General features: G+C 42.0%; 2 protein-coding genes across 3 annotated transcripts in view; both read right to left on the reverse strand.

Annotated features, from left to right (window-relative positions):
* LOC121679806 (bone morphogenetic protein 1-like) overlaps nucleotides 1-9,362 on the reverse strand; it is a 69,061-nt gene extending 59,699 nt beyond the window's left edge. Inside the window, exons 1-2 of the mRNA XM_042058840.1 lie at nucleotides 9,213-9,362; nucleotides 546-635 (exon numbers count right to left, since the gene is read on the reverse strand). Coding sequence (XP_041914774.1) covers nucleotides 546-635; nucleotides 9,213-9,354 — 232 coding nt within the window. The 5' untranslated portion in view covers nucleotides 9,355-9,362. The remainder of the gene's footprint in view (nucleotides 1-545; nucleotides 636-9,212) is intronic.
* A 10,044-nt stretch (nucleotides 9,363-19,406) lies between these two features.
* Nucleotides 19,407-27,318, reverse strand: npffr1l1 (neuropeptide FF receptor 1 like 1). Of its 2 annotated transcripts, none has more exons than XM_042058848.1 (4): nucleotides 26,869-27,318; nucleotides 26,130-26,437; nucleotides 25,782-25,881; nucleotides 19,407-20,259 (listed from the first exon to the last, which is right to left on the reverse strand). In XM_042058848.1, the coding sequence occupies exons 2-4, from the start codon at nucleotides 26,419-26,421 to the stop codon at nucleotides 19,407-19,409; spliced, it is 1,245 nt and encodes a 414-aa protein (XP_041914782.1). In that variant the 5' UTR covers nucleotides 26,422-26,437; nucleotides 26,869-27,318. The 2 variants fall into 2 exon arrangements, with proteins under 2 accessions (XP_041914782.1, XP_041914783.1); XM_042058849.1 differs by lacking the exon at nucleotides 26,869-27,318 and adding an exon at nucleotides 26,548-26,577.
* Between the last annotated feature and the right edge of the window lie 39 nt (nucleotides 27,319-27,357).

Raw genomic sequence — 27,357 nt, forward strand, 5'->3', positions numbered from 1 at the left:
TGAGAAATAGGGGATTAAAAATGTCAAAAAGCTATTTTTCCCCCATAGACTTCAATGGCTGTGATGTCATAATGGCCTAAAGCCAGCTGCGCTCGTTAAGCTGTCAGCGTAGTTCCTGGGCTAATCAGAACACTGGCACAGGTGTCACCTGTGAATCTAAATGTCTCAGCTTCTTAGCATACAATCTGGCTCATCCTGAACTACATATCCTGTTTAAGTGTTTCCCGTGTGTCAAAATAAAAGTCACAGGCATATCACATGCTTTGCGCATTATTAATATATATGCGCATAATTATTAAGTGTTTGTATGGACTCAAAGATGAAGTGAGTTGATGTTGAAGGTCAAAAGTCAAAGGTCAAGTCCATGAATACTCTGAGCACGATATCTGAAGAATGCCTTGACATACATGCCTGAAATTTGGTATGAGTGTTTGTATGGACTCAAAGACAAAGTGAATTGATGTTGGAGGTCAAAGATCAAATCAGGGGCAGATGTGTGTGCGTATGTGTGTATGTGTGTGTGTGTGTCTGTGCGTGTGTCTTACCTGACTGAGTATGGTTGATCATCAGGCGACCTTCCACCCTAAACATACGCAGGTCTTCTTCATCGAGTGCAATGTCACCCAAAAAGGCAGCTAAAAGAGGACACACACAGACACACAGACACACACACACACACCGAGCCATTAGCATCATGCCCCTCATTACTGTAATTGTTGTGCTCTTTCGCTCTGAGATGGGTACACAGTCCCAGCCTCCACCATCAATGTATGATTGTGTGGGTGAGTGGGTGAAGTTCAGGGATAAAATTGTAAATCTGTTTGAGAGTGCTCATATAGTATAAGCGTATATATAAATCCGATTGAGAGTGCTCATATAGTATATAAGCGTATATATAAATCAGTTTGAGATTGCTCATATAGTATATAAGCGTAGTTTGAAAAGTGTGCTCGTAGCGGTTGAAAAGCTCAAAATCCAGTCCATTTCCCATTCACCATTCTTAAGTGTGTCCTTATGAGGATGTACTGTAACCACATAAAAAGAAAAAATGGACTTGGACGTTGAAAGGACAATGTACATGAATTGATCTAGACAAACTTGCCTTGCCTATGGGCAATTCTATAGAGGCTACCATAGAAACCGTGCAATGCAGTTGCAATGATTGGCCTATGATGGCAGCTGTCACTTCCTGTTTCTCTTTCAGCTATCAGTGCATTGTGGTTGACATAATGACAGGTGCGTTCTTTCAGTCTTTGAACAGAGGTGAACATTTGCGTCAAACATGCTTCCTTTTAACTGTTTTCAATTTTACTATTAAAATGATATCATGTAAACTTTCCATTTCAATGCTAACCTTTCGTCAAGGATATATAATACACGCAAATAAAATATTTTGATACAAAATACTAAGCCATTTTCCTCAACCTAATAAGATACAAATTTTATTGCAAAATATATATTTTTTCATTTGAAATACATATTGTAAGTACAGTACATGTATTAGAGCTGAAGACGTTTGCCCGAACCCGACGGGATTTGACGGGTTCGGGCTTAATTTCTATCATTTCACGTGGGCTCGGGCCAGGCTTGGGCTTGCGCTCTGGCATGCGCGGTAGGCTAAATGAGTGGTCAGGTGATGCGTTTCGATTAGCTGCGAGAATGATGCAAAAATGGATGCTGACTCTGAGGAGGTGAAACGGAGGCTGGCCTCTGGCAATCACGTTTTAGTTGAACCGGCAAAGAAAGCAAAGTCTGAGGTGTGGAAAAGTTTTGGCATGTGCATAATGAGAATAAAGAGCCAGTGGGTTAGCCTATGTGAAATCCGAAGGATGCAACATTCTGCAGAACGATAGGGAATTCGTCGCCGATAAGGCGTGTTGATCAAAGCTTGTCCACACCTGCCAGCGCCCGGGATCAACCTACAATCACATCGTTTGTTACAGCAACAAAACCCAACCCTGCAAAGGTGAAACAAATGATTACAGAGAACAAGTGTGTCAGCTTTCGCTGTAAAGACATTAGGCCTTTTAATATCGTAAATGGCGAGGGGTTTGAAGAGCTGGCGCAAGAACTATGTCAGGGCTGCGTATGGGAGGGTTCCCGCAAACTTCAGAGTGTTGAGATGTTATGATGTTACAGAGGACTTAGGCTATTTTATTTCTTTGTTCCAACTTCCAAGTGGCCTAGCCTACGTTAGTCATGAATAAATGATGTTAAAAAATGTATAAATGACTCATTCTTGACAAAAGGCAAAAGAGCTGCGTGTGTGCGAACATTTGAATAATGCCAGGCTGTAAACGGGTTCAGGCTTTTAAAAAGCTGTCAGTCTCGGGCTCGGGCTGATTTCTGTCGGGCTCGGGCCTTGTCGGGCCTAACTTTTAAGGCATTTTAAGCTTTCTTTAAGAGGCTTTTAAGCCATGCAAGAAGCCTCTGACACACACACACACACATGCACGCACGCACACACACAGACACACACACACACACACACACACACACACACTCATTCACTCAGAGAGAGAGAAAGAGAGACACACACACACTCACACTCACTCATTCACTCAGAGAGAAAGACAGAGAGAGAGAGAGAGAGAGAAAGAGAGAGAGAGAAACACACACACACTCACTCATTCACAGAGAGAGGGAGAGAGAGAGAGATCAGAGAGTGTATAAGATGGTTGTTGAACATTCCCAGTGCGCAGGTCTTTCCCACGTCTCCTCTCAGAGACGTCCTGCTGGGTGACGCCCGGCTCTCCAGCGCGGTAATGAGCACAGGACAAGACGTGAAGGGCCTCGTGGACACAGCACACTCAGAATACACACACACACACACACATAAACCCAAGCACACACACACTCACACATATTCCATTTACATTGTTAAAGTAAGTATGCATCACAAATGATTAGCTCACAATCGTAGGCTAAATAGACGAACAAAAAAAATCGGGTCAAAAGGATGCCACATGCCATTAAAAATAGAAGAACCCACAGGGACCAAGGGCCCATCTGGTTGTAAAGCTCCACAGCACTGAATCTGCCCTACTGAAAGTGTACAACGACATTCTGCTCTGCACTGACTCTGGTTCCTGCGCCATTTTAGTTTTATTAGATCTTAGTGCTGCATTTGACACCATTGACCATGATATCTTGCTGCGCAGGCTGGAACATAGAGTTGGTCTGCAGGGCACTGTACTAACCTGGTTCACCTCATACCTCAAAGACAGGACTTTTTCAGTTAAATTGGGAAATCATTCATCTTCATCTGCTATGAAATGTGGGGTCCCCCAAAGTTCAATCCTTGGCCCCCTCCTCTTCTCTCTATACATGTTGCCCCTCAGTTCCATCTTTGATAAATATGGTATCCAATTCCACTGTTACGCTGATGATACCCAGATCTGCTACGTTGATGATACCCAGATCTATCTCCAATACCACTGCTATGCTGATGATACCCAGATCTGCTACGCTGATGATACCCAGATCTGTCTCCAATACCACTGCTATGCTGATGATACCCAGATCTGCTACGCTGATGATACCCAGATCTATCTCCAATACCACTGCTACGCTGATGATACCCAGATCTATCTCCCAGTTGCTCCTCAGATCCCATGTTTATTAAACAAACTGCATAGCTGCCTCAATGACATTAAATCTTGGATGGACTGCAATTTCTTACAACTCAACGACAGCAAAACCGAAGTAATCATATTTCCCCCCCCCCCCCCCTCCTCAAACAATGTACACTCCGTGGTTAGAAATCTTGGTGTCATGCTGGATAGCTCTCTAAATTTTAATAAACAAATCAATAGTGGGGTCAGAAGTGTTTTTTATCAACTTAGAGTAATAGCTCATCTCAAGTCTTTTTTTTTATTATCTCAGAATGATCTTGAAATTCATATAGATGCTTTAATTACCTCCAGACTCGATTATTGCAATATTTTATACACAGGTCTGACCCAATCCAACATTCATAAATTACAGATGGTTCAGAATGCAGCGGCCAGATTGCTTACTGGTACTAAAAAGAGAGAGCACATCACACCAGTCCTGGCTCAGCTGCACTGGCTTTGTGTTAAATTCAGAATTGATTTGAAAATGTCATGTTTTTAAAGCTCTTGCCAGTTGTAAGTGTAATTTAAAAATGTACCTTTTCTCGCTTTTAACAACCGTTACTACCACCCCCCTGTGTTTGTGTGTATGTCCTCCTTTTCCCACTGCTAAAATGGCTCACTCTTTTTTAAACCTGTTTTTACTCTATTTTACATACCACTTACTTTATTTATCTTTTATTTGACTTATTTATTGCTTTTAACTTTGTTTGAATTTTTATTTTACTGTTTACTCTATTTTACCTGTTTTCTCCATTTTATTTTATTTTATTGTATCTATGTTATTGATCTAATCTTTGTTGAAATTGTACTACTTCTAATTCTACTCATGTAATATTGTTTTTCTTCTTACTTATTTTATACATTTCGTTAGTCAGACCTCTGTATCCCTGGGCCCTTTTCTATGTTTTAACTGTTTTGCCCAACCTCTTTTGCCATGTAAAGCACTTTGGGTCAACTCCTGTTGTTTTTAAATGTGCTATATAAATAAAGTGACTTGACATTCGGGACCAAGAGCTCACAGGGACCAATGGGACCAGATGGCCAGTCCCCCTGCCCACGAGGACCTGGGTTCGAATCCGACCAGCAGTCATTTTCCGACCTTGATAAATGAAATGAAAGGAAATGTTAAGTTCAGATGTTCCCTGTGCACCTGTTTCACGTATCAACTTTTTAGAATCTATTTGTGACCTTGTGTGCAAGCTAGGGGAAGAGGTGGTGGTGGGGGAGGTAAATATCAACCAAGTCCTCTTTATGCCATGATGTCCTGTACTATGAAGAAAACTAGCATTGTGGGAGCATCTGTGCTGTTGATATCACTAAAGCCCTCCTTACACTGACAGACTTTGCAAAGATTTGGAAAAAAAAATGTCTACAGTCTTGAATGTCTACAGTCTCAGACCCTCTCACATCTAAGCACAAGTCATAGAGTTTTAAGTCACAGACTATGATTTTGCAATGACTTGGGATCTTGCAGGGTCACTAATTACAAGACTGCAACTAGATTACTTTAAATTATTTTGCATTGTGCAATAGATATCAACAGCAACTGAAATGATAGCCTACTTATATCAAAATCATATTTTTGTGTTTCTGCAGCATTGTTTCATGTGTGACATCCCTAACCGATATAGACTTGTTCTGTCACGTGGAATAGCCGACTAATAATGTATAAGAAATGGAATAACAAATGATCATATTCATGGTTTCATCAGGTCCTTTGCCACAGGTTTATAAAATCAAGCACCTAGATTATGAATGCAGACTGCATGGTGCTTGATTAGTGCACCTGTGGCAAGGGACCTGATCATCAACTCATAGCCGCCAGTGCAAATGCAAATGTACTTCTGCAAAAGTTTCAAAATAAAGATTTAATACCTTTTCAACATGTTCCAAATATTCCGATTTTTACCCAATGTATAGTGCTAGTTTTGAGATCACCATCCCCACCACCAAGGATTCAAAACTACAAAACAGACCTAATGCATGAGGAGAACAGTGTCAAATTTGAAACTCTGGAAATGTTTGAATTTCCCCTTGGGGATCAATAAATTATCTATCTATCTATCAAATGTTTTGATATAACTCACTGTAAAAAGAATGCTACAGAGATTAGATTTTTTTCCCTCAGCCTATCAACATATTATGCAAGGCTTAACAAATTAGTTTCAGCCATTTTTAATCACATTTCAAGCTTTCAAACACTGTTATTCAACCTTTTGCACCTGTGAAGGTCAGAGCGAATAAAGTCAGCATTCTGGCCTAATTCATGAGTCAGCATTCTGGCCTAATTCATGAGTCAGCATTCTGGTCTAATTCATGAGTCAGCATTCTGGCCTAATTCATGACTCAGCATTCTGCCCTAATTCATGACCAGAGGCTTTGCTCAAACAACTGCCCCCTCACAACACAGAGAGTCGCTGCAGTCCACTTGCCCTCCCAAAATCCAAAGCTACAGTCTCCCAAAAGTAACAGAGTTTGTTCAGGTGTATAATTAGGTTGTGGAGAGTATAATTCCACAGCAGCATACTGTATGCAGTAAGCCTGACTACTGTCCATACAACAAGGCCTTAACACACACACATACACACACACACACACACACACACACACACACACACACACACATCACAGAGAGAGAGAGAGAGAGAGAGAGAGACAACCAGCTGCTGTGATGAGAGGGAGAAGAAACTCCATAATTATATTACCAAGGAAGCTCTGAGCTGGAGCCCAGGGAGCCGCAGTAGAAAGTGCCATAAGGGCGGCAGGGAGCCAGAAGGGCGGCAGGGAGCCGCTCTCCACGCCGCAGGATCTCCGTCCTTACATCTGCCTCCGTCATTAGGGACAGGGCAGGAGAGTAGGAGGGGAACATCGGCTTATAGGAAAGCCTCTCATTCTCACTCGATTTTGGTCAGGACAATGCTGTTTAGATTTTAAACCACTAAATCGATTACAGGTGCAGCTCTGTGGTCCAGGCTACCGACCGGAGGAAACCTCTCCTGTGTGTCTCAGTGCTGTCCTGTCTCATCTCGTGTTATTCTCCTGTGTGTCTCAGTGCTGTCCTGTCTCATCTCGTGTTATTCTCCTGTGTGTCTCAGTGCTGTCCTGTCTCATCTCGTGTTATTCTCCTGTGTGTCTCAGTGCTGTCCTGTCTCATCTTGTGTTATTCTCCTGTGTGTCTCAGTGCTGTCCTGTTTTAGCTTGTGTTGTGAGCCTGACAAAAGGCCATCTAGCCATCTTCAAAACTATACAGGATTAGACTATACAGGACTATAGCCACATAGAAACATAGCTATCTTTCACTATTACTTACTACATGGAGGTTGGTTCCCAAAAGAAACTCCTTGAATCTTTACTGAATCAATTATGCAATAAACAATAGATCATAAATTATAGTACAGCTAGATGAAAGGTCTCAAAATGATGCAGGCTTTAAGTGTTGGCTAAGGCTTGGATCTTCTCAGGATCTGCCAGCATTTTTGATCATATTTTGATCTGGAGAAGGCCTTAGGACAAAAACATCATCAATTAAATAATATGGAACCAGAATCCATTTCCAGGATCTGCAAGCAGCCAGGCGTCTATAGTCGTTCTGAAATGTTTTTAACCCACGCTTGTTTCTGTTTAAAATAATCCACACAGACACAGCACCCAGCCAAGATCAATCTGGCGTGCTAACACAGAATTGCTCAACTTCTCACTCCTGAGGTGGAAAATATTACATCATGATACTGGAGATTTCTCATTCACACATTCACCCTGTAGAAAAAAATCTTATCAATTCATGTCTGGATGCAATCGACTTTGCCTACTGTATCAGCCTGTGTGCTGAAGATGGCATGAGATGAAGGAACACCATTGAGGATGCTGACTCCCAGCAAGCAGTGAAGACGAGACAAGGCTAATAGATAGATAGATAGATAGATAGATAGAAAGATACTTTATTGATCCCCACGGGCAAATTCAAGATCGGGCACACAAGACAAGACCAATCAGGCGGTAATCACATATCAGGAAAAGAAGCAAGAACCCCCCTGTGGATTTCGAAATCACTACTGTTTGTTTTTCATTCTCTTCAGAGGGTGGTTACACATGAACAAAATCCGATCTATCTCCACAGGAAGCCCGGCATTTGGGCTTAAACAGTCATGCATCTTCTAGGAGAATCATTGGCCTACCTGGTGTTTTAGGATTTTTTTTTATTTTATTTTATTTATGTAAGATCCTTAAGTACCTTAGGCATTAGGCATTGATGACCCTGGATCACAACTGACCCTTGTCACCGGTCAGCCGGTACTAATTAACACCAGTAGGCCTACTACTCATACTGAAAGCAGATGCCTGCCTGCCGACTGTTTAGGTTGAAACGTGGGCCTGTGAAGCAGGCTTAAGATACAACCTCCGCTGGTAATTACTCTGCGATGGGGAGAACTGTCGGGATAGAACGTTGCGTTGCTATTCATCACGTCGAAACGACGCGGTCGCGCGGCAGCAGGGCTTTGATAGTGCGCCACCGGGACGCTGTAAATCTAGTCCCCACCTGCGCGCACATCATCGCCAGCGTCACTTCAGAGGCTCCCCACTGTTTTTTTATTTGATACGGCCTCAATAACGCCTCGCCGAGTGAGCCGGAGGAATGAGGCCTCTGCTGACTACTGTGCATGCCCGCAGTAGGAGGCGAAGATTAAAAAGAGAAAAAAATCTTACCCGTGGGGACCTGCGAAGGCGCAATGCCTCTTCCTTGAAAGACACACACACACACACTACACAAATCCGACAATTGTGCGTCTTGCTACAGTGGGATGAATATGTTTAGTGTTATTTAAAAAATATATTAAAACATAAAATATCAAAAAGACAGATGGTCTCCTCATTTTGATATTCTACTGAAATCACAACATTGACATTTAATAATGACAAAAGACATCCCTCAAGTCTGACAAATCTGGAAGTGTTTTTGCTATTGTAGAATTACTGTCCATTCAAAACAGTGCCGAGGAGTTGATGGGTGGCGACACCAAATAGACAAATTAAGATTTAGATTAAGATTATTATGATGTGCTTTGGAAACGTCGTCAGTATAGCCTAGCCTACAAAGGCATAACGTTGTGGACATCTAAGAAGTTATTTCACCGGCACATTGCCAAAATCGAACAATAGCGTCAAAAGACATTTATGAATCAGATCGTTTGAGTTGAACAAAGCCCTCTTTTATTTCCAGTGTCTATACATTTGCCAGTTGTCTGTCCCATACAATAGGCACGCCTGAGGTTCACAGCATGTGTGGTCGAGAGTTTTCAACTGTTGAGGTGTTTGGGTAGACAACGACGTCTCTTAAGATGGTTTATACGCATGGCAACAATATTTTACGCTGCTTTACGTACGTGGCAAGTTTCAGAAACCTGTTGCTATGAAATTGTACTCCGACTGCCACAGTTGAAATGGCTTTTCAACATAGCCTATCCAAATCCTGTGTCCGACATCAACCTGTTGATGGAGGAAGATGCACGACACTAAACAGGAGGACGAAAAAACGCGTAAATTTGTGTGGGATGTCTTTTGAGAGACACAACGATGAGGATGATGAGTTAACATTACCAGCTTTGCATGGGTCCTTGTAGTTGATTGTGTTTGCTGTTTCTGCGGGGTCAACAGAGTAACTCGTCTCCACCTCCAGTGCAATCGTCAGTAACACAGGAAGACTTGATAGCAGAATTGACCACCTCCTTAGCAGACCCATACTTCTGGGATGGGGTGAGTGGATGTGTCAAACTAACATTTCTCAGGCAACGGAGAAGTGGAATTGGGGGAGGACTTAGCAGGAATGGGAACTCTGGGGAGGGCGGGTTTTACAACTGAGCGTTGCCTCTTTATCTTTATTCGGAGGCGGTGATTCGCTCACATACCCGGGACTCGGGCCAACAACAGAGCATACAAACTTAGCAGAGCGAAGGTCGAGCGCATTAATTATGGAACATATAGGCCTACACCCGGTATTCCCTATGAAAAAGTTTGCCTTAGTAATGTTGCCGACAATAAAGTGGTTACATCCGAGCGAAGTAGACTAGACAACATCAGGCAACACGCCGGTGTTTGGAATCATGAGAGTAGTGAGCAGCTACCGCATGGTGCCTGGATTACGTGGGACCAATACCCTGCAGGCCGATTTGGTCAAAACTGGTAGTGGTGGCTACAAACTAAATGCAATAGCCTAACTTCAAGGAACAGGACTCCACCATATGTTCTTTGTTTTGGTAAGGAGGGAGAATAGCAATGACTCGTGTTCTGGAGTCTATGGGTGTCTGTGAGCAGAAGGTGAACACCTTGCCAATGCAATAAAACCTGTTGTTCTCTCTTGCAGCCAGTGTAACCTATTTGAAGTAGCCTAAACCATGTTTTTTTTTAAAGTTATTTTCATCCAGGCCTTTAAATGACTATTGATTCTCATGCGAGATGAATGCACACAAAATAGAATTGAATTTAATGCTTTAGTCTGCAGTTAACAGGTTGCTTCTGAAGAGACACAATTTTCATCAACAACAGCAGTTTAAACAAAGACACTCCAAGGTGCAGAGAGGAGCCAGCCAGAAACAAAAGCCAGATGAAAGGTAAAACAAACCTCTTTAAAGAATACCCTGCATTCCTTTCCCCATGGTAGGCCTAATCTCAGCACTTGCTATAGGCACTTGTTACCATGATCATAGTTAGTAGATAAAGTCACATACAATGTAAGTTTAGAAAATAACACATTCCTTTGGCTTGATGCAACAATTAAACAACTTGCAGAGAACCACAAAGAAAAATACAGCACAGAGACATCACCTGAGCAGTTTAAGTCATTACAGAATGTCACATCCCATATAAGAAAAGAACATCTCAGAGACAACAATCAAATTAAAAGTGTGATTTCTATATGAACCAAATTAAGGAATTATTTCAAAAGGGTGACAAATCAGCTTTTTATAGAGGTCCAACATTTGATAGTAGGCCCCAAAAGAGGTGGGAACAATGCCCTCATAAATACAGTATTGCACAGTGCAATTTCCGGCAAAAACTTGAAATTTGTATTGTGCACCATGTGGTTAAAAGTGTGATTTCTATATAAACCAAATAAAGGAATTATTTCAAAAGGGTGACAGATTAGGCTTTGTTTGTAAATACAAAAAACAAAATAAATCCTCAGTTGTGACTAGTATAATTACAGCATACGAATTTCAACAGCTATTTTGTAAGTATATACATGCTTGGAACTACATTTTCATTCAGGCGAAACACTGTAGTCCGGCAGCCAAATGCCATAATTTAGGTGAACTTGGTTTTGTGGGTTAAAGTTTTTTTGTTTGCTGTTTCTTGTTGCCAAGGGGTAACTCAATAAGATTAGAAAGGGTGCCCGGTGATATCCCTTGAGCAATTCTCGATATTAAGGCTTTCTTGTTCAATGTGCTGAATATAAGGCGAGGCACTACAGGTGAATAGGGTAAAAAAAAATAACTAGCAGATATCACTATGAAACTTCCCCAGTTGATTACTTAAATTAATGAAGAAAAAAATGCATTACAAGTCTTTGACACAGGGGATTATGGATCTCTTTCAGTTATTCAGTAAATCAGAAAATACTGCCAATAGCCTTAAAAAAACTATTTTCGCCATGTTCTTAGGAATAAAATGTCATAAATCAGGCTAGGAATAATATATATTCCTATATATATATATCAACAAACCCCTCTGTAGAAGCCATCTAAATATAGTTCGGTCTAAGACTGGAAAATTTGGTGTATGTAAGTGCTTCTGAAGTGCAGATTTAGGTGGCAGCCGTGGCCTACTGGTTAGGGCTTCGGGCTTGTAACCGAAGGGTTGCCAGTTCAATCCCTGACCCAGTAGGAAAAATATGTGTGGGGGAAGTGGTTGAGCACTGCTCTCCCGTGCCCACATCCATGGCTGAAGTGCCCTTGAGCAAGGCACCTAACCCCTAACTGCTCCCCGAGCGCCGCTGTAGCAGGCAGCTCACTGCTCCGGGTTAGTGTGTGCTTCATCTCACTGTGTGCTGTGTGTGTTTCACTAATTCACGGACTGGGATAACTAGTCTACTGTTAGCCTGCACTGCCCTCTTTTAGCTGATGTACTTTAGCTCTGTACTACTGTTCTAGTTTGCATAAAATATAATTTTTTTATTCTTTTTCGTATTAGTAGTCTATGCTCAGAGCCTAACCTCGTCCTTCACACAGTCACACTGTGTGCTGAGTGTGTTTCACTAATTCATGGATTGGGATAAATGCAGAGACCAAATTTCCCTCACGGGATCAAAAGAGTACATATACTTATACTTATTCAAAAAAAGAATATTCATTTTTAAGTATTGATTCATACTGTAGACATGCATTGAAATACTATGGCCTAATAATACGCACAGGTCAATCTGACTAAATAAAACCATTTTTTTTTTAAATTCCAGTCTTGATTTTTGATTCCACTCAACTGAAATATTTAAATCCCATCCCTAGTTTACATAGTATTTATACTTGGATATTAAAGTGAGAGTTTTTAGTTTGGTACAGAGTTCACAGTCATGGAGCCTGAAACGGAGGAATGCTACTTCAGTTGGAAATTCAACTGCCATTTGAAGAAGGATTCATTGATTTGCTACTGAGCCCAACCAGTCTATCAGAAAATGTCAAACTTGCACCAGACTCCATTTTGGAGATGATCAGATGTGGCTGCAAGAGTGAAACCCCTTGTAGCTCTAAGATGCAGTGTCCAGGTTAATGGTGTGCTATGCACAATGTCCTGTGCATGTTTTAAGGTACTGTAGGATGTTCAAGAACAAATCTGCCAGAACTGACCAAAACTAATACTAGAGGAAATGTGTACATATTCATAATTATTACAGGAGATATCTGAAATTATGAATTCATTATTTGACATATAAGGGTTACATTTTCCCAATTTGAATGCATGAAGTATTGTCTGAAAACTATCACACAGCAACCTGTTTTAATTTATTTGTGTTGATTTGCTTTTGATGTGTGTACTTACCTTGAAATTAGAGGTATTTCCTATTTTTTTCATGATTTCGGCACATAGGGCTTTAAGGGTTAATATATGAAATTGCCCAAGGGATATCACTGGGCACCCTCCTAAATATTAAAGAGTCACCCCAAGTCAACAAGTTTAAGCAAAATTAAATGAATAAATAACTGACAAAACCAGGTCTGACCACATGACTCACGGACTATTACTGGCGTTATCTGAAATACAGAAATGCATTAATTGATATAGAAAAGGGTTAAATTGTCCAAATTTGAATACATGACGGATTGTCTGAATAATTATCACACAGATCACTGTATTTTAGTACATTTTATTTGAGTTGATTTGCATTTGATATGAGTAGGCCTACTCATCTTGAAATTAGAGGTATTTCCTATTTTGTTTTTCATAATTTTGGCACATTGGGCTTTTTTCATATTTAAACATTACATTACAGAAAACTTGTAATACATATTGTTTTTTCATATTAATGTACGTTATCAACTGGGGAAGTTTCATAGTGATATCCGCTAGTTAAAGTTTTTACCCTATTCACCTGAAGAGTCTCGCCTTATATTCAGCACATTGAACAAGAAAGGGCTAATATGAAATTGCTCAAGTGATATTACTGGGCACCTTCCTAAATCATAAAGGGACACCAGGCAACGTTTTCGTGTTAATTACGCATCTTCGTAAGTCGGTATATTGTTAAATGAGTCATTACAGGGCGAATGAAGACTCTCTGGCCCGCCCCTACTGCCTGTAGGAAGAATATCCCGCTTGCAAGTTCAGTGTATCGTACCCGCCGACCGAAGCAGGATCAGTTTACATCCTGCATACAGCACAGAGGCAGGCTAACGAAACGCTAGCGATTTTTGCAAACGTGTGTATAATGGCAGAGCCAGCGAAGAAGCAGCGAAAACCCTTGACGGAAGACGCAAAGAAAAGGAAAAAAGAGCTTCAGTCCGAGCGAGGGGGAGTTTCGTAGAGAAAAAGCATCAAGCTTGCCTGGTGTCCCTTTAAAGAGCTACCCCTAGTCTACAAGATTAAAAAAAAAAACAGGTCTGACCCCATGGCTGCTGGACTTGCATACAAATCACTCCACCCAAATATTACATTACATTACATTTAGCAGACATTTTTGTCCAAAAACCACCACCACCCTGAAGTATCAGTGCTTTTCCTGAATGAGAACATAGTTCTAAGTTTGTATAAGTCACAACATGTAAATGGGAAAATGTTGGAGTTCTTTTGTCACGTGTGGGTGCTACAGGCCCACTAGTCTCAGACCCTCTCACATCTAAAGGCAAAGCGTTTTTTAAGTCACAGACTATGATTTTGCAACGACTAGGGATCTTGTAGGGTCTCTATTTACAATACTGCAACTAGATTCCTTTAAATGATTTCCCATCATGCACTAGAACTCAAACGATAGCCTACTCATATCAAAGTCATACTTTCGAGTTTCTGCAGCATTGTTTCTAGCCTGGTTCTGCCCTCCTACGTACTTCCGCTCAATTTTCATTTTCCGTCAGCTCCTATCTGCAATAGCCTACCTTCAAGGAACAGGACTCCACCATATGTTCTTTGTTTTGGTAAGGAGGGAGAATAGCAATGACTCGTGTTCTGGAGTCTATGGGTGTCTGTGAGCAGAAGGTGAACACCTTGCCAATGCAATAAAACCTGTTGATCTCTCTTGCAGCCAGTGTAACCTATTTGAAGTAGCCTAAACCATGTTTTTTTAAAAGTTATTTTCATCCAGGCCTTTAAATGACTATTGATTCCCATGAGAGATGAATGCACACAAAATAGAATTGAATTTAATGCTTTAGTCTGCAGTTAACAGGTTGCTTCTGAAGAGCCACAATTTTCATCAACAACAGCAGTTTAAACAAAGACACTCCAAGGTGCAGAGAGGAGCCAGCCAGAAACAAAAGCCAGATGAAAGGTAAAACAAACCTCTTTAAAGAATACCCTGCATTCCTTTCCCCATGGTAGGCCTAATCTCAGCACTTGCTATAGGCACTTGTTACCATGATCATAGTTAGTAGATAAAGTCACATACAATGTAAGTTTAGAAAATAAACATTCCTTTGGCTTGATGCAACAATTAAACAACTTGCAGAGAACCACAAAGAAAAATACAGCACAGAGACATCACCTGAGCAGTTTAAGTCATTACAGAATGTCACGACCAGAAAGAACATCTCAGAGACAACAATCAAATTAAAAGTGTGATTTCTATATGAACCAAATGAAGGAATTATTTCAAAAGGGTGACAAATTAGGCTTTGTTTGTAAATACAAAAAACAAAATCAATCCTCATTTTCTCTCACAAGAAGACTTTGGTGATGAGGCACACACTTTCACAAAGTACATTTAAGTAGTAGGCCTATATGTCAACAACATTCAAGGCTGTTATTGTGAGGGCAAGCCTGGGTGTCTTATGGTGTTTTTACAAAGTATTATAAGGTCCCAATCTCATTTTTGTCTCAAACTATTTATCCTAAGGAATTAGAATATATTTGAAATATCTGTGATGAAATCGACACATGATTGAAACAATAATGAGACCACATCTAAGTCACTCTTGAGCTGAAGATCCATCTGTGAGAAAAAGAACAAAACTACTAGCACACACTACACAATCTCCCGAAAGTGACAAAATAACTCAAACGTTGTATTTACATGTTGTGACTAGTAAAATTACAACATACGAATTTCAACAGCTATTTTCTAAGCATATACATGTTTGGAACTACATTTTCATTCAGGCGAAGCATTGCTACTGCATGCAAATCACTCCGCCCAAGTATTACATTACATTACATTTAGCAGACATTTTTGTCCAAAGTGATTACATAATATGTAATTGACATACTATGTCAACTATATTACAAGGGATTACATTGTCCCGGGAGCAACTTGGGGTTAAGTGCCTTACTCAAGAGCACAATGGTGGAAGCCGGGAATTGAACCGACAACTTTCAGGCTACTGCATGCTAGCCCAGCTCCTTAACCACACACTACCACCGCCCTGAAGTATCAGTGCTTTTCCTGAATGAGAACATAGTTCTAAGTTTGTATAAGTCACAGCATGTAAATGGGAAAATGTTGGAGTTCTTTTGTCACGTGTGGGTGCTACAGGCCCACTAGTCTCAGACCCTCTCACATCTAAAGGCAAGTCAAAGCGTTTTTTAAGTCACAGACTATGATTTTGCAACGACCAGGGATCTTGTTGGGTCTCTGAATTATTTCCCATAATGCACTAGAACTCAAATGATAGCCTACTCATATCAAAGTCATATTTTCGTGTTTCTGCAGCATTGTTTCTAGCCTGGTTCTGCCCTCCTACATACTTCCGCTCAATTTTTATTTTTCTTCAGTACGCCGTCTGGGTTTACGGTATATTCGCGGGTTTTCTCCGGCCAATCTTTACCTGTCCAATCAGCGCACAGAGGGAGTGGCTGAGAATGATGACGTTGAGGTCGTGTGAAGACAAAACCAAAACTTATTGTGATGAACAGAAGTAGCAACACCTGCAAATGTCAAAAAATTTAGAAATGTATACAGCAAAGGTTGACCCACATACATTGTTTGACTGTTGATGCTGTTAATCGTCAGTTTGTGAAGTTTAGGTGAAGTAAGAAGGAACATTAGGAATCTCTGATCAATGTGATTGGTAAGGCTGGACCAAGTGTTGCAAACGTTTCCCAATTGGAAGTTGCCAGACTCTATTCACTTTGTGAAAGAGTCATTTCCAGGCTACATTGTTTCAAGTATGACATCCCAAACTGATATACAGTTGTTCTGTCATGTGGAATAGCCAACTAATAATTTATAAGAAACAAAATAACAAATAATCATATAGGCTACAGCTGTCGCCTACTTTGCCCCTTCCTGTTTGGTGTTGGAGAGAGGTCACTATTGTTTTTATATTGTTCAAAACATGTTTGATATTGTCATAACGGCAAGAAAAAGAGTCACTCGGACTGTCTTAAAACCGCTAAGATTGGCACCACATTCCCATTATCAAATCTCATGATTTCATTCCAACTTTAGAAATGTAGTCGCCGACTGTGAAATCGCTCGAAAATTGTATGGTGTAAGGCCATTAAGCCAATGTAACAACCAGCAAAAATCGATGTTGTAGTTTAAAGGAATCCTATGACAGTGTTTTATCTAAATATAACAGCTTTGAAGTTATTTTGATGGTAAACAAAATTATAGGGAGAATTGTGCACCTTTCCAGTCCTAGCTTACCCATCTACAGAGAACCAGCCTTCCAACTTTGCTTTTCCTTCCTGCGTTACTATGGCAATTATGCACTAGCTCACTATTTTTATGAGCTTGTATAATATTGTCAGTCAACATGGCTCTTTGGAGATGATCCTTGCCCGTTTGTAAACAAATCCTCATGCACCTTGTCCAGGGGAAGGGTGCAAGCCATGAGTGGTATTTAAGGCAGATGTGTAAAGCACAAAGGGGGAGCCCAGTAGCCAAAACACATTGGATTGCTTTAACACGATAGGAAAGACCTTGACCTTGACTACAAACATCGATGATCCAGCTCAATGCTTCCACATGCCACTCAATAGTTCATGCACAAGAGCTTCGCTTGGTGAGAGACTCTGCCCTCCATTTCAATTAGCTCCCTGGATGGGCTTTTTTCCGCCTTAATTTAATCCACTTCACAATGACTGTCTCCAGATGCAGATTATGTAAATAATCATATGGCTGCACCTGTAATCATATGGCTATACCTGATTTGAATGGGGCTGCACCTGTAATCATATGGCTATACCTGATTTGAATGGGGCTGCACCCATGGAAATGCTTGGCTTGGATACAACTGAGCACAGCAGTCCCTTTAGGCACCCTGGCAAGGAACATCAATAATTCTGGGATCAAAGGCATAGGCCTCACATAGGCATACTGTAAGCAAAGGCCTGAACGATCCCCTGAGGAGATCACTCACTGATGTCAGCTGATGCTTCTGCGGACTACTTTGAGCCTACTACAGTAATCTCTGAGGCTACTACACTAATCTCTGCATGTTTCATGGTCTTTTTGTACCTCAAATTTATTTCAAATCAAAGAGTGAAGTTGGACCAGGGTTTACTGACCCAATGCTCAACCCTTCTTTTGTCCATTCAAACCAGGCAGTAGGCAGTAAACATGGAATATGCTGTGTTTGGGGCAATTCTGATAGGACTCTGCAGCCTTTGGCAAAGGCCCACTGAGCACTTCCCCTCTCCCCTCCACAGCTCTTCTGTTCTGTGACTGATACGTCATGTGGAAAAGGGATAGGGCTTGACTACATAGGCTCACACTACACACTTAAACCGCTGGCCACTTAAACCAACCATGTAAGATTTGCCAATTCCACGTTATACATTCAATGGACTCAATGGGTCGTTTTTAGAACTTTAATTCTGCAACATTATGGTCACGTTAGTGTGACAGTCTGCTATTGAGGATTTCACCGTACACTGGGTCCCATAGGACCCTCTTTACCACTTTAACGCCACCCATGAATCCAACCAAAGGGAGTTTTGGGAGCCTGAATAAATAAACATTGGGAACGTGGGTTTAGCATGTCTGGCTGAGATAGAAATTAGCGATACTATTATTATATCTGTGTATATTTCATGTAAGGTTTTAACTGTGGGTCCTGGTATGGAAAATAAGGAAAGTAGATGGTTTTGCAATGGCGTAATGACAGTAATTTTGCAGGTGCTTGCAAGGAGTCATTGCCGGGTACTTGCAAAGCACTGGGATCACCTCCATGCTGGGGTGTAGTTTAGCCAGCTCAGCCAGCTGTGCAGGCCACTGAGAACTGACATGTCAGAAGATCACTGTATACAGCACATTAGCATGAAGCTAGTTGTGCTGATTTTGAGTCCTCTCATAATTACAAGCTGTCAGCTTTGTGTTCTGGTGTCCTCAGACACGACTACTGGGCCTCAGAAGATGCACCACAGACGCCAGCTCAGCAGCTGAGTGCAGTAACGGCAGCCGAGTGCAGTAACGGCAGCTCACCAGCCGAGTGCAGTAACGGCAGCAGCTCAGCAGTCGAGTGCAGTAACGGCAGCCGAGTGCAGTAACGGCAGCTCAGCAGGCCCCTTGCCAGGGCTTTTACACAGACGTAAAAGTAAAAGTAACTTTGCATTAATGTTTAAAGGAAAGCAGCATTTTCATTCATTTCTATTTCCTCCAGGTGATCTGTTTTCTCCAGGTGATCAGGTGATCTGTTTTCTCCAGGTGATCTTTTTTCTCCAGGTGTCTTGTTGTCTCAGGGTGTTATACTCTTTTTTTACAATATGTCATGATGTGTTGGGCCAGTTGCACCCAAATGTCTGCAAACAATTAAATCTTAACCTTCTATCTAACTAATTAATTTACCTTACAGTCACCGTTTATAAATTATTGTTTTTTGTTATAATGATGATTTTCATCTGCCAAAAACTATAACCATAACTACAGCCTTTCCACTATCATATTCCACATGTCAATCATTTAGATGGCTGATTCAAATTCAAAAACAGACATTTAAAATGAAGGTAAATAAAATAAACAAACAAACAAACAAATTAATAAATAAAACAGTTAATAAATAAATTATATAGTTCTCAAGGCCGTTAACCACAATCCTGAAATGCTGACCAAACAGTAAAGGGCTGCACGTCCACATCACATTGATTTGCTCATTTTTTAATTTTCTCTGAAATCACTTCAGGAGGGAGTGACGCGTCTCAGTGCTGTCACTCCACCCACGCGCCCATCACGCGGTTGTTGAGCCCCAGCCTGTTGATCTCTTGCAGCTGGATGCCCTGGGGAGGGGCTCGGGTGGCATAGCGTCCATTCTTCCACCCGCACATCACCGGTGGCGGCGGTGGCTGCTGTACGGGCGCAGGCGCGGGCGCCGAGTCCTCGTGCGACACCTTGTTGGGCGGCGGCATGATGAAGCGCAGGGGGTGCACGATCACGCCCAGCGTGGTGCAGGAGCGGCACGCCATGGCGGCCTGGAACCCGCGGCGGAAGTTCTCGTTGAAGAACCCGTAGATGATGGGGTTGATGCCGCTGTTGACGAAGGCCAGCCAGTGCGCCACGGGGAAAAGGTAGTTGCTGAGGAGGTCGATCTGCTGCGGGTCCAAGTCCCGATAGTCCGCCAGCAGCCAGAGCGTCCACAGCGGCAGCCAGGACAGCATGAAGAGCAGCGCCACCACGATGAGCATCTTGATGACCTTGGCGCGGCGTTGCGAGCGCATGAGCCGCGTCTCGGCCAGGCCCGTCTGCCGCAGCTTAGTGGAGAGCTTGGCGGCGATGCAGCCGTACATGGCGCTGATGAGCAGCAGCGGCGCCAGGTACACGTGCACGAAGATGACTGTGGTGTAGACGCGGCGCATCTCCGGCCGCGGCCAGTCCTCGTAGCACACCAGCAGCGGGTAGGTGCGGTTGCCCTGCTCCACGTAGGCGTTGTCGTAGTGCTCCACGGTCAGCGTGGCGGCCGACGGGAAGATCACCGCGAAGGCCAGCAGCCAGATGAAGAGGATGGCGAACAGTGCGGTGACGGGACGCGTCCGGTGTCTGAAGGGGTACACGATACCGGTGAACCTGGAGAGAGAAAACACATGGTTATGAAGGGGGACACGATACAGGTGAACCTGGAGAGAGAAAACACATGGTTATGAAGGGGGACACGATACCGATGAACCTGGAGAGAAAACACATGGTTATGTAAGCTGACACCCATGTGCAGATAAGTTTATGTAAAGACCTTAATTATGCATTTGGCTGGCGCTTTTATCCAAAGCGACTTACAAGACCAAAGGATCAAAGGCAGATACACTTCCCACAACAGTGTGAAAAACAACCATAGCGAGAGATAGCTGCTAGCCTGTATAAAAGTTCAGATCATACAGATTTAAATGAATAAATTCACTGTGCATTAGGTTAGTTCATGTTAAGAACATGTAATAGATTTTCTTTTTAAGAGAGAGGGAATCGGGTAAAAGCAAGTATTTCTCACTCTACTTCTCTTACTATCTTGTCTTTTTTAAATACACCGTCTTTATAATCAGCTGCCCATTAGGCTGCTACCATTCCTAACTGTTGTGGACTTGTTTCATTCTTCACGCCCAAATCAGCAGCCCTATACTGTATATCTGGATCTAAACAGTGTTTCAGAATATCACACAGTGTGTCTCTGCTAGAGTTGTTTTTGTAGCAGTGGGGGCAGGCCAGTCCTTTATTTGGTGACCAGAGGTGCAAATCATCTCCTTTGCTTTCTTTGGTTAGGCTATAGTCTGCAATTCACTTTAACTGTAGGGTATCACTGGAAGTGTATACTAAACGTTTACCCCCCCCCCCCCCCCCCCCCACTGGTCATTTAACCTACCAGTCGGTAATTTTTGCCTGCATCAAATCGCGCATTCACATTGAGTGCGCATCTAACATGATTTCTAAGAGGCCTATAGACAGGCTAATTTCTGACATTACTACAGTAGACTATGAATGCATTTATTTATGTTCTAATACATGTGAAAGAAATGAATGACACCGGTACTACGCACAAATTCATCATTTAACTAAAAGGGGACTGGAAGAGTGGTCTCTGTCAAGTCTCACGTTCGCTATTGTTGCGAGAAAACATCGGCCTACTATAGGCCTATTGAAAATACTCTGAAGTTCCCTTTGAGTTGGATCTGCTATAGGCTTTTCTCCTTAATCGACCCTTAAACATTTCTACTTAAAAACTACTTAATTAAAGAAGGGTTTTAAGGTCAAAAGTAAGGCATTTATAGGGGGTGAAATTAAGGGGTTATGTTTCGTAGTGTTTATATAAAAACAGTGTTTATGGAATACAATTCCACAGGTAGGCCTGATTGGTATTGCTATTTACTTATAAACTGAAATGAGCACCAGTAAAGGACACGTATTAGCCTGATGCACCTGTACAATGCACCTGTCTTCATTCTGAAGCAGTGGCCACCTGTACAATGCACCTGTCCTCATTCTGAAGCAGTGGCCACCGGTACAATGCACCTGTCCTCATTCTGAAGCAGTGGCCACCGGTACAATGCACCTGTCCTCATTCTGAAGCAGTGGCCACCGGTACAAAATGAAGAGGAAACACTGCGGAAGAAAGTTAATGTTTTTAGAAGAAACTAGACTACAACATCACGGCGAAGCAGCACTTTGTAATGTTTACTGAGTGCAATCTTAGGTAATATCATGTATGAAGATTAGTATTGGCAGGCAATACAATACCCCCCCCCCCCCCCACACACACACACACACACATATAAAGACAAAAATTGTTATGCTACAATAGCCCCACTTGCAGATGTAATCCCAAACTAAATTTAACTAGAATACATTCTGTATGTATTAGCCAACAGTCCATTGCGTAAAGTTAAGATCCGTTCATGTTACCATCAGTTGCTGAGGAGTCATTTAATGCCATACCACTTAGCTTAACACTTCTCTTCAGCAAGGACATGGTTGATAGCAGTAGATGGTAGGAACTGATTTTTTTCCCCTCTCACATTTTTTGACCCCCCCCTCCCCCCCTCGCTATAGTTGGCTCCATGGCAACAGTCTTAATGTATATACTCAAACTATCTTTGCCTTTAAAACAACCTGAAGGCCACATGCCTTCACAAAGATCACCTCTAGGTGGTGCTATGGTGACACATCTAGGGATCCCTACTGTCCAGAGAGCGCTGTCCTTGTAAGAGTCTTGTCCAGTCTTGTTCTGTCTTCCCTGCCTGTACTTTGATTTCTACATTCTTTTGTGTCTAATTTGTTCACCTATAGTGCCATGTGCTCCAAGCCCATAAGCAAACTGTTAAAGTCCTACAGTCAGTCTCACAGCAGGGACATGAAATCAACCCCCAGTTAATCTGACCATGTACACTCTTAAAACCAATGTGTTGTCCCTATCTGGACACAGAGATGTGTTAAAAACAATGCAAGTTGTGTCATTTTGAAAGTAAGTTGTCTTATTTTTAACACATATTGTGTAACAAATAAAAAAAATGAAACAACACAAACTGTGTTGCTCCTGTCTGGACACAAAGATGTGTTAAAAACAACGCAAGTTGTGTTGTTTTCAACACATTTGTTTTAAGAGTGTAGGCCTTTTGGATGCAGGTGGTAATTCTAATTTAACTGGCTCTAACTTAACTTTCAACTCTAAAATTTAACTGGCTACATTTGTAACACTCCAAAACTGCAGATGCACTTCCCACAACAGCATAAACAACCACCACACTACTAAACAACTCAGAGTGCGCCATCATCAGATAATAACAACCACACTACTAAACAACTCAGAGTGCGCCATCGTCAGATAACAACCACCACACTACTAAACAACTCAGAGTGCGCCATCGTCAGATAACAACCACCACACTACTAAACAACTCAGAGTGTGCCATCGTCAGATAACAACAACCACACTACTAAACAACTCAGAGTGCGCCATCGTCAGATAACAACCACCACACTACTAAACAACTCAAAGGGCAATTGTTGGCCTAGTTAGGGAATCAGATTGATGAACGAAGAGTGGCCACTTCAATCCCCAAACTGCGGGAATAATGTGTGTGGGCAGTGATTGGCCACAGCTCTCCACTTCCACCGCTGAGGTGAGGCACTGCTCTCCAGGCGCCGTAGCAACAGCTGCCCACTGCTCCGAGTGTTTGTGAGTGCTCAATGTGTTCACTGCTCTGTGTGTGTGTGTGTGTGTTTGTGTGTGTGTGTTCACTAACCACGGATGGGTCAAATGTAGAGGAAGGATTTTTCTCGGAATGAATAATAGTATATATCTATCCATTTATTGTTTAAAAGCAATACCACAATCAAAATGGTAAAGAAAGGTACTATACATGTAGCTCACCTTCACAGGGTCCTCATGCCAGCGGTGGCCATCAGTAGCTATGAGAGTCGACAGTCCAACAGTTCACATTTACATTTAGTCTGACGTGGCTTTTATCAAAAGTGACTTTCTAATAAAGAGAACAATCAAGATGCAGTGTGACCAGGACATGTTAGTGCAGCTATCAGGACTACTCGCATAGAATCAGGACATGTTAGTGCAGCAATCAGGACTACTCGCATAAAATCAGGACTACTCGCATAGAATCAGGACTACTCGCATAGAATCAGGACATGTTAGTGCAGCAATCAGGACTACTCGCATAGAATCAGGACATGTTAGTGCAGCAATCAGGACTACTCGCATAGAATCAGGACATGTTAGTGCAGCAATCAGGACTACTCGCATAGAATCAGGACATGTTAGTGCAGCAATCAGGACTACTCGCATAGAATCAGGACTACTCGCATAGAATCAGGACTACTCGCATAGAATCAGGACTACTCGCATAGAATCAGGACATGTTAGTGCAGCAATCAGGACTACTCGCATAGAATCAGGACTACTCGCATAGAATCAGGACTACTCGCATAGAATCAGGACATGTTAGTGCAGCAATCAGGACTACTCGCATAGAATCAGGACATGTTAGTGCAGCAATCAGGACTACTCGCATAGAATCAGGACATGTTAGTGCAGCAATCAGGACTACTCGCATAGAATCAGGACTACTCGCATAGAATCAGGACTACTCGCATAGAATCAGGACATGTTAGTGCAGCTATCAGGACTACTCGCATAGAATCAGGACATGTTAGTGCAGCTATCAGGACTACTCGCATAGAATCAGGACATGTTAGTGCAGCTATCAGGACTACTCGCATAGAATCAGGACTACTCGCATAGAACCAGGACATGTTAGTGCAGCAATCAGGACTACTCGCATAGAATCAGGACTACTCGCATAGAATCAGGACATGTTAGTGCAGCAATCAGGACTACTCGCATAGAATCAGGACTACTCGCATAGAATCAGGACATGTTAGTGCAGCAATCAGGACTACTCGCATAAAATCAGGACTACTCGCATAGAATCAGGACATGTTAGTGCAGCAATCAGGACTACTCGCATAGAATCAGGACATGTTAGTGCAGCAATCAGGACTACTCGCATAAAATCAGGACTACTCGCATAGAATCAGGACTACTCGCATAGAATCAGGACATGTTAGTGCAGCTATCAGGACTACTCGCATAGAATCAGGACATGTTAGTGCAGCTATCAGGACTACTCGCATAGAATCAGGACTACTCGCATAGAATCAGGACATGTTAGTGCAGCAATCAGGACTACTCGCATAGAATCAGGACATGTTAGTGCAGCAATTAGGACTACTCGCATAAAATCAGGACTACTCGCATAAAATCAGGACTACTCGCATAGAATCAGGACATGTTAGTGCAGCAATTAGGACTACTCGCATAGAATCAGGACATGTTAGTGCAGCAATTAGGACTCTAGTAGAGTTAAGGGAAGCAAGAGTACAGTTCTAGTAGAGTTAAGGGAAGCAAGAGTACAGTTCTAGTAGAGTTAAGGGAAGCAAGAGTACAGTTCTAGTAGAGTTAAGGGAAGCAGAAGAGGGAGAGTCTCGTGGGAAGTGCTAAATGAAGCCTGTAGCGCATGTAGGCCCATCTGTGCAAGCCCGCATGTGATCATTGAAGCTACATAATGTATTTTGTCACGAATTATGACTTAAAACCCTTTCCTCTCAGAATTTGCATAACTGCATTTTAATGTTATTTGAGTCACATCTCTGGTATCAGGCAACATTTCACACATTCATTTGCACTTCAGAAAAACTGTGGCACCTTTAATTCCAAAATTAATTAAAACGCTTTCTAAAGGCTCCAATGCAACCTTTTTAGACTTTTTGGTGTTTTCATTAAAGGATTGTTCAATTAAAACAGACAGGCTGTGCACCCCTGAAGCATGGACATTACAAAAGTGGAGAGGTTTTGATCTATTTATCTTGTTAACACACACTGTCTGCATATCATATGGACTGAAAAGTACATTACACAATGCATACCATAGCTATACTGTATGTATGCAAACAACAGCCTTCTCAAAATACCTTTAGAAAACATGGACCTGTGACATTAGATGCATGCATTTTGTAATAGGCTGCAGGTAGTGTTTCTGTTGTCAGTGTGCAGTGCTTGTCGTGCTGAGATAAAATAAAATAAATCAAACCTGTCTACTGCTATAGCCACCAACGTGAACACAGAGGCTGAGACAGACATCCCCTGAACCAGATTACTCATGGTGCACGTCATCTGGTCAAATGGCCAACCTGCGTGTGGAAACGGACACTTAAACAGCAGCTTTGTCAGGGCACCACATCACAATACGGTTTTTTCCCTTACTTTTATCTTATTTGTTTCAGGCATTTCTAACATCTTTTAAGCATTTTTCATGTCTATTCATGTTAAGGACCTTGTATTACAGTTTGTATATGAAAGGCGCTTGATTGATGGATTTTACTCAAACTTAGTTCTCAAGGCGACAAATTGGTGACAGAGAAATTGGCCAAGTGCTCACCTGATATCAAGCTGTCAATCAATGTGGTAGGCACACAGAATACTCCTACGAGTAGATCGCTGATGGCCAAGTTTAAAATGAACAGGTTTGTCACGGAGCGCATGTTGCGGTTGCGCAGTACGACAAAACAGACGAGTCCGTTGCCGCCAACACATAGAAGAAGCACAACAACGTAGGACAGAATGTAACTCATGGCCATAGCAGCTGAGTGTCGATAATATGGCATGATGGTGCGGTTCTCCATCCCTGTGTCTGTGGTATTATTGAACGCAGATCCATCAAGTAAGGCCATTTTTTCCACATAGACCCTTTAGAAAATAAACGGAATTAATTGTTACCATACCCATACTTATGTTTTTATTGTTTTTATTATTATTATTATTATTATTATTTGTTATATCTACAAACCATACTCAACAAACATTACGTTCTCAGAGCAAAATTAAATTACTGAAACATATCTGACAGTGTTTTTATCCTGCCCAGAACCATTTTCTAAACAAACTCCAAAATGTAATAGCAGTCATCCAGGGGCAGACATCCCGGGTTTAGAAAGTAAAAATCCTGCCAAACATTTGATCTAACCATTTAGTAAACCAGCTCATCCTAATTAGCAGCCAGGTAGATCAGATTAGTGATATCACAAGTGCGCAGGTAGAAATAATATATGGCAGGACTTTTACTTTCTGGACCCGGGATGTCCGCCTGAAGTCGTCTGGCCAGATACATTGTATCTTACCTGTCTACGACGCCAACTCTATCTCAGAAATGCTGGTCACTAGCGCGAAACAGAGGCACTTGTGGCGCGTCCGCTTGTTGCGTGCATTTCTCTACATTTCCCACATGCATCACGGGCGATTAGTATGACCACAGGAGTTGCAAACTTAATGAGCCCTGGGAACTTCAACCGTGTGCTGCACTGTATCTGCAAATGCGCATGGGAAGAAATCCAGTGTTTTTCTCTAAGCCAAAAGAACAACCGTATTGAGTACTAAGTTATTTATCTAGCATGCCAAATAGAGACGCTCATTCATTTCCTGTTTTCAAATCCAAACAAGTTTATCTAAATCCAGACTGGTGGAGCTAGAACAGGGAATGACGAGGTTGGAAATGATTCAGTTGTATGTATCCAAAATCAATGGTGAGCGTAGCACTGAACAGGACGCCGCCAGAGAGACTATGCGCTCTTGCTAAGATTCTCGTTTGCCACGAAGTGGCGGTAGCGCTC

Source organism: Alosa sapidissima, chromosome 13, assembly GCF_018492685.1.
Source record: "Alosa sapidissima isolate fAloSap1 chromosome 13, fAloSap1.pri, whole genome shotgun sequence".
NCBI lineage: Eukaryota > Metazoa > Chordata > Actinopteri > Clupeiformes > Clupeidae > Alosa > Alosa sapidissima.

What these genes read in the sequence shown, in the direction of transcription:
- npffr1l1 (XM_042058848.1), bottom strand. Translation starts at nt 26,421, where the DNA reads ATGGCCTTACTTGATGGATCTGCGTTCAATAATACCACAGACACAGGG. An exon ending in GATTGACAGCTTGATATCAG is followed by an intron (nt 25,882 to 26,129) that starts GTGAGCACTTGG and finishes TTCCACACGCAG; the next exon opens with GTTGGCCATTTGACCAGATG. An exon ending in GTGGCTATAGCAGTAGACAG is followed by an intron (nt 20,260 to 25,781) that starts GTTTGATTTATT and finishes TTCTCTCTCCAG; the next exon opens with GTTCACCGGTATCGTGTACC.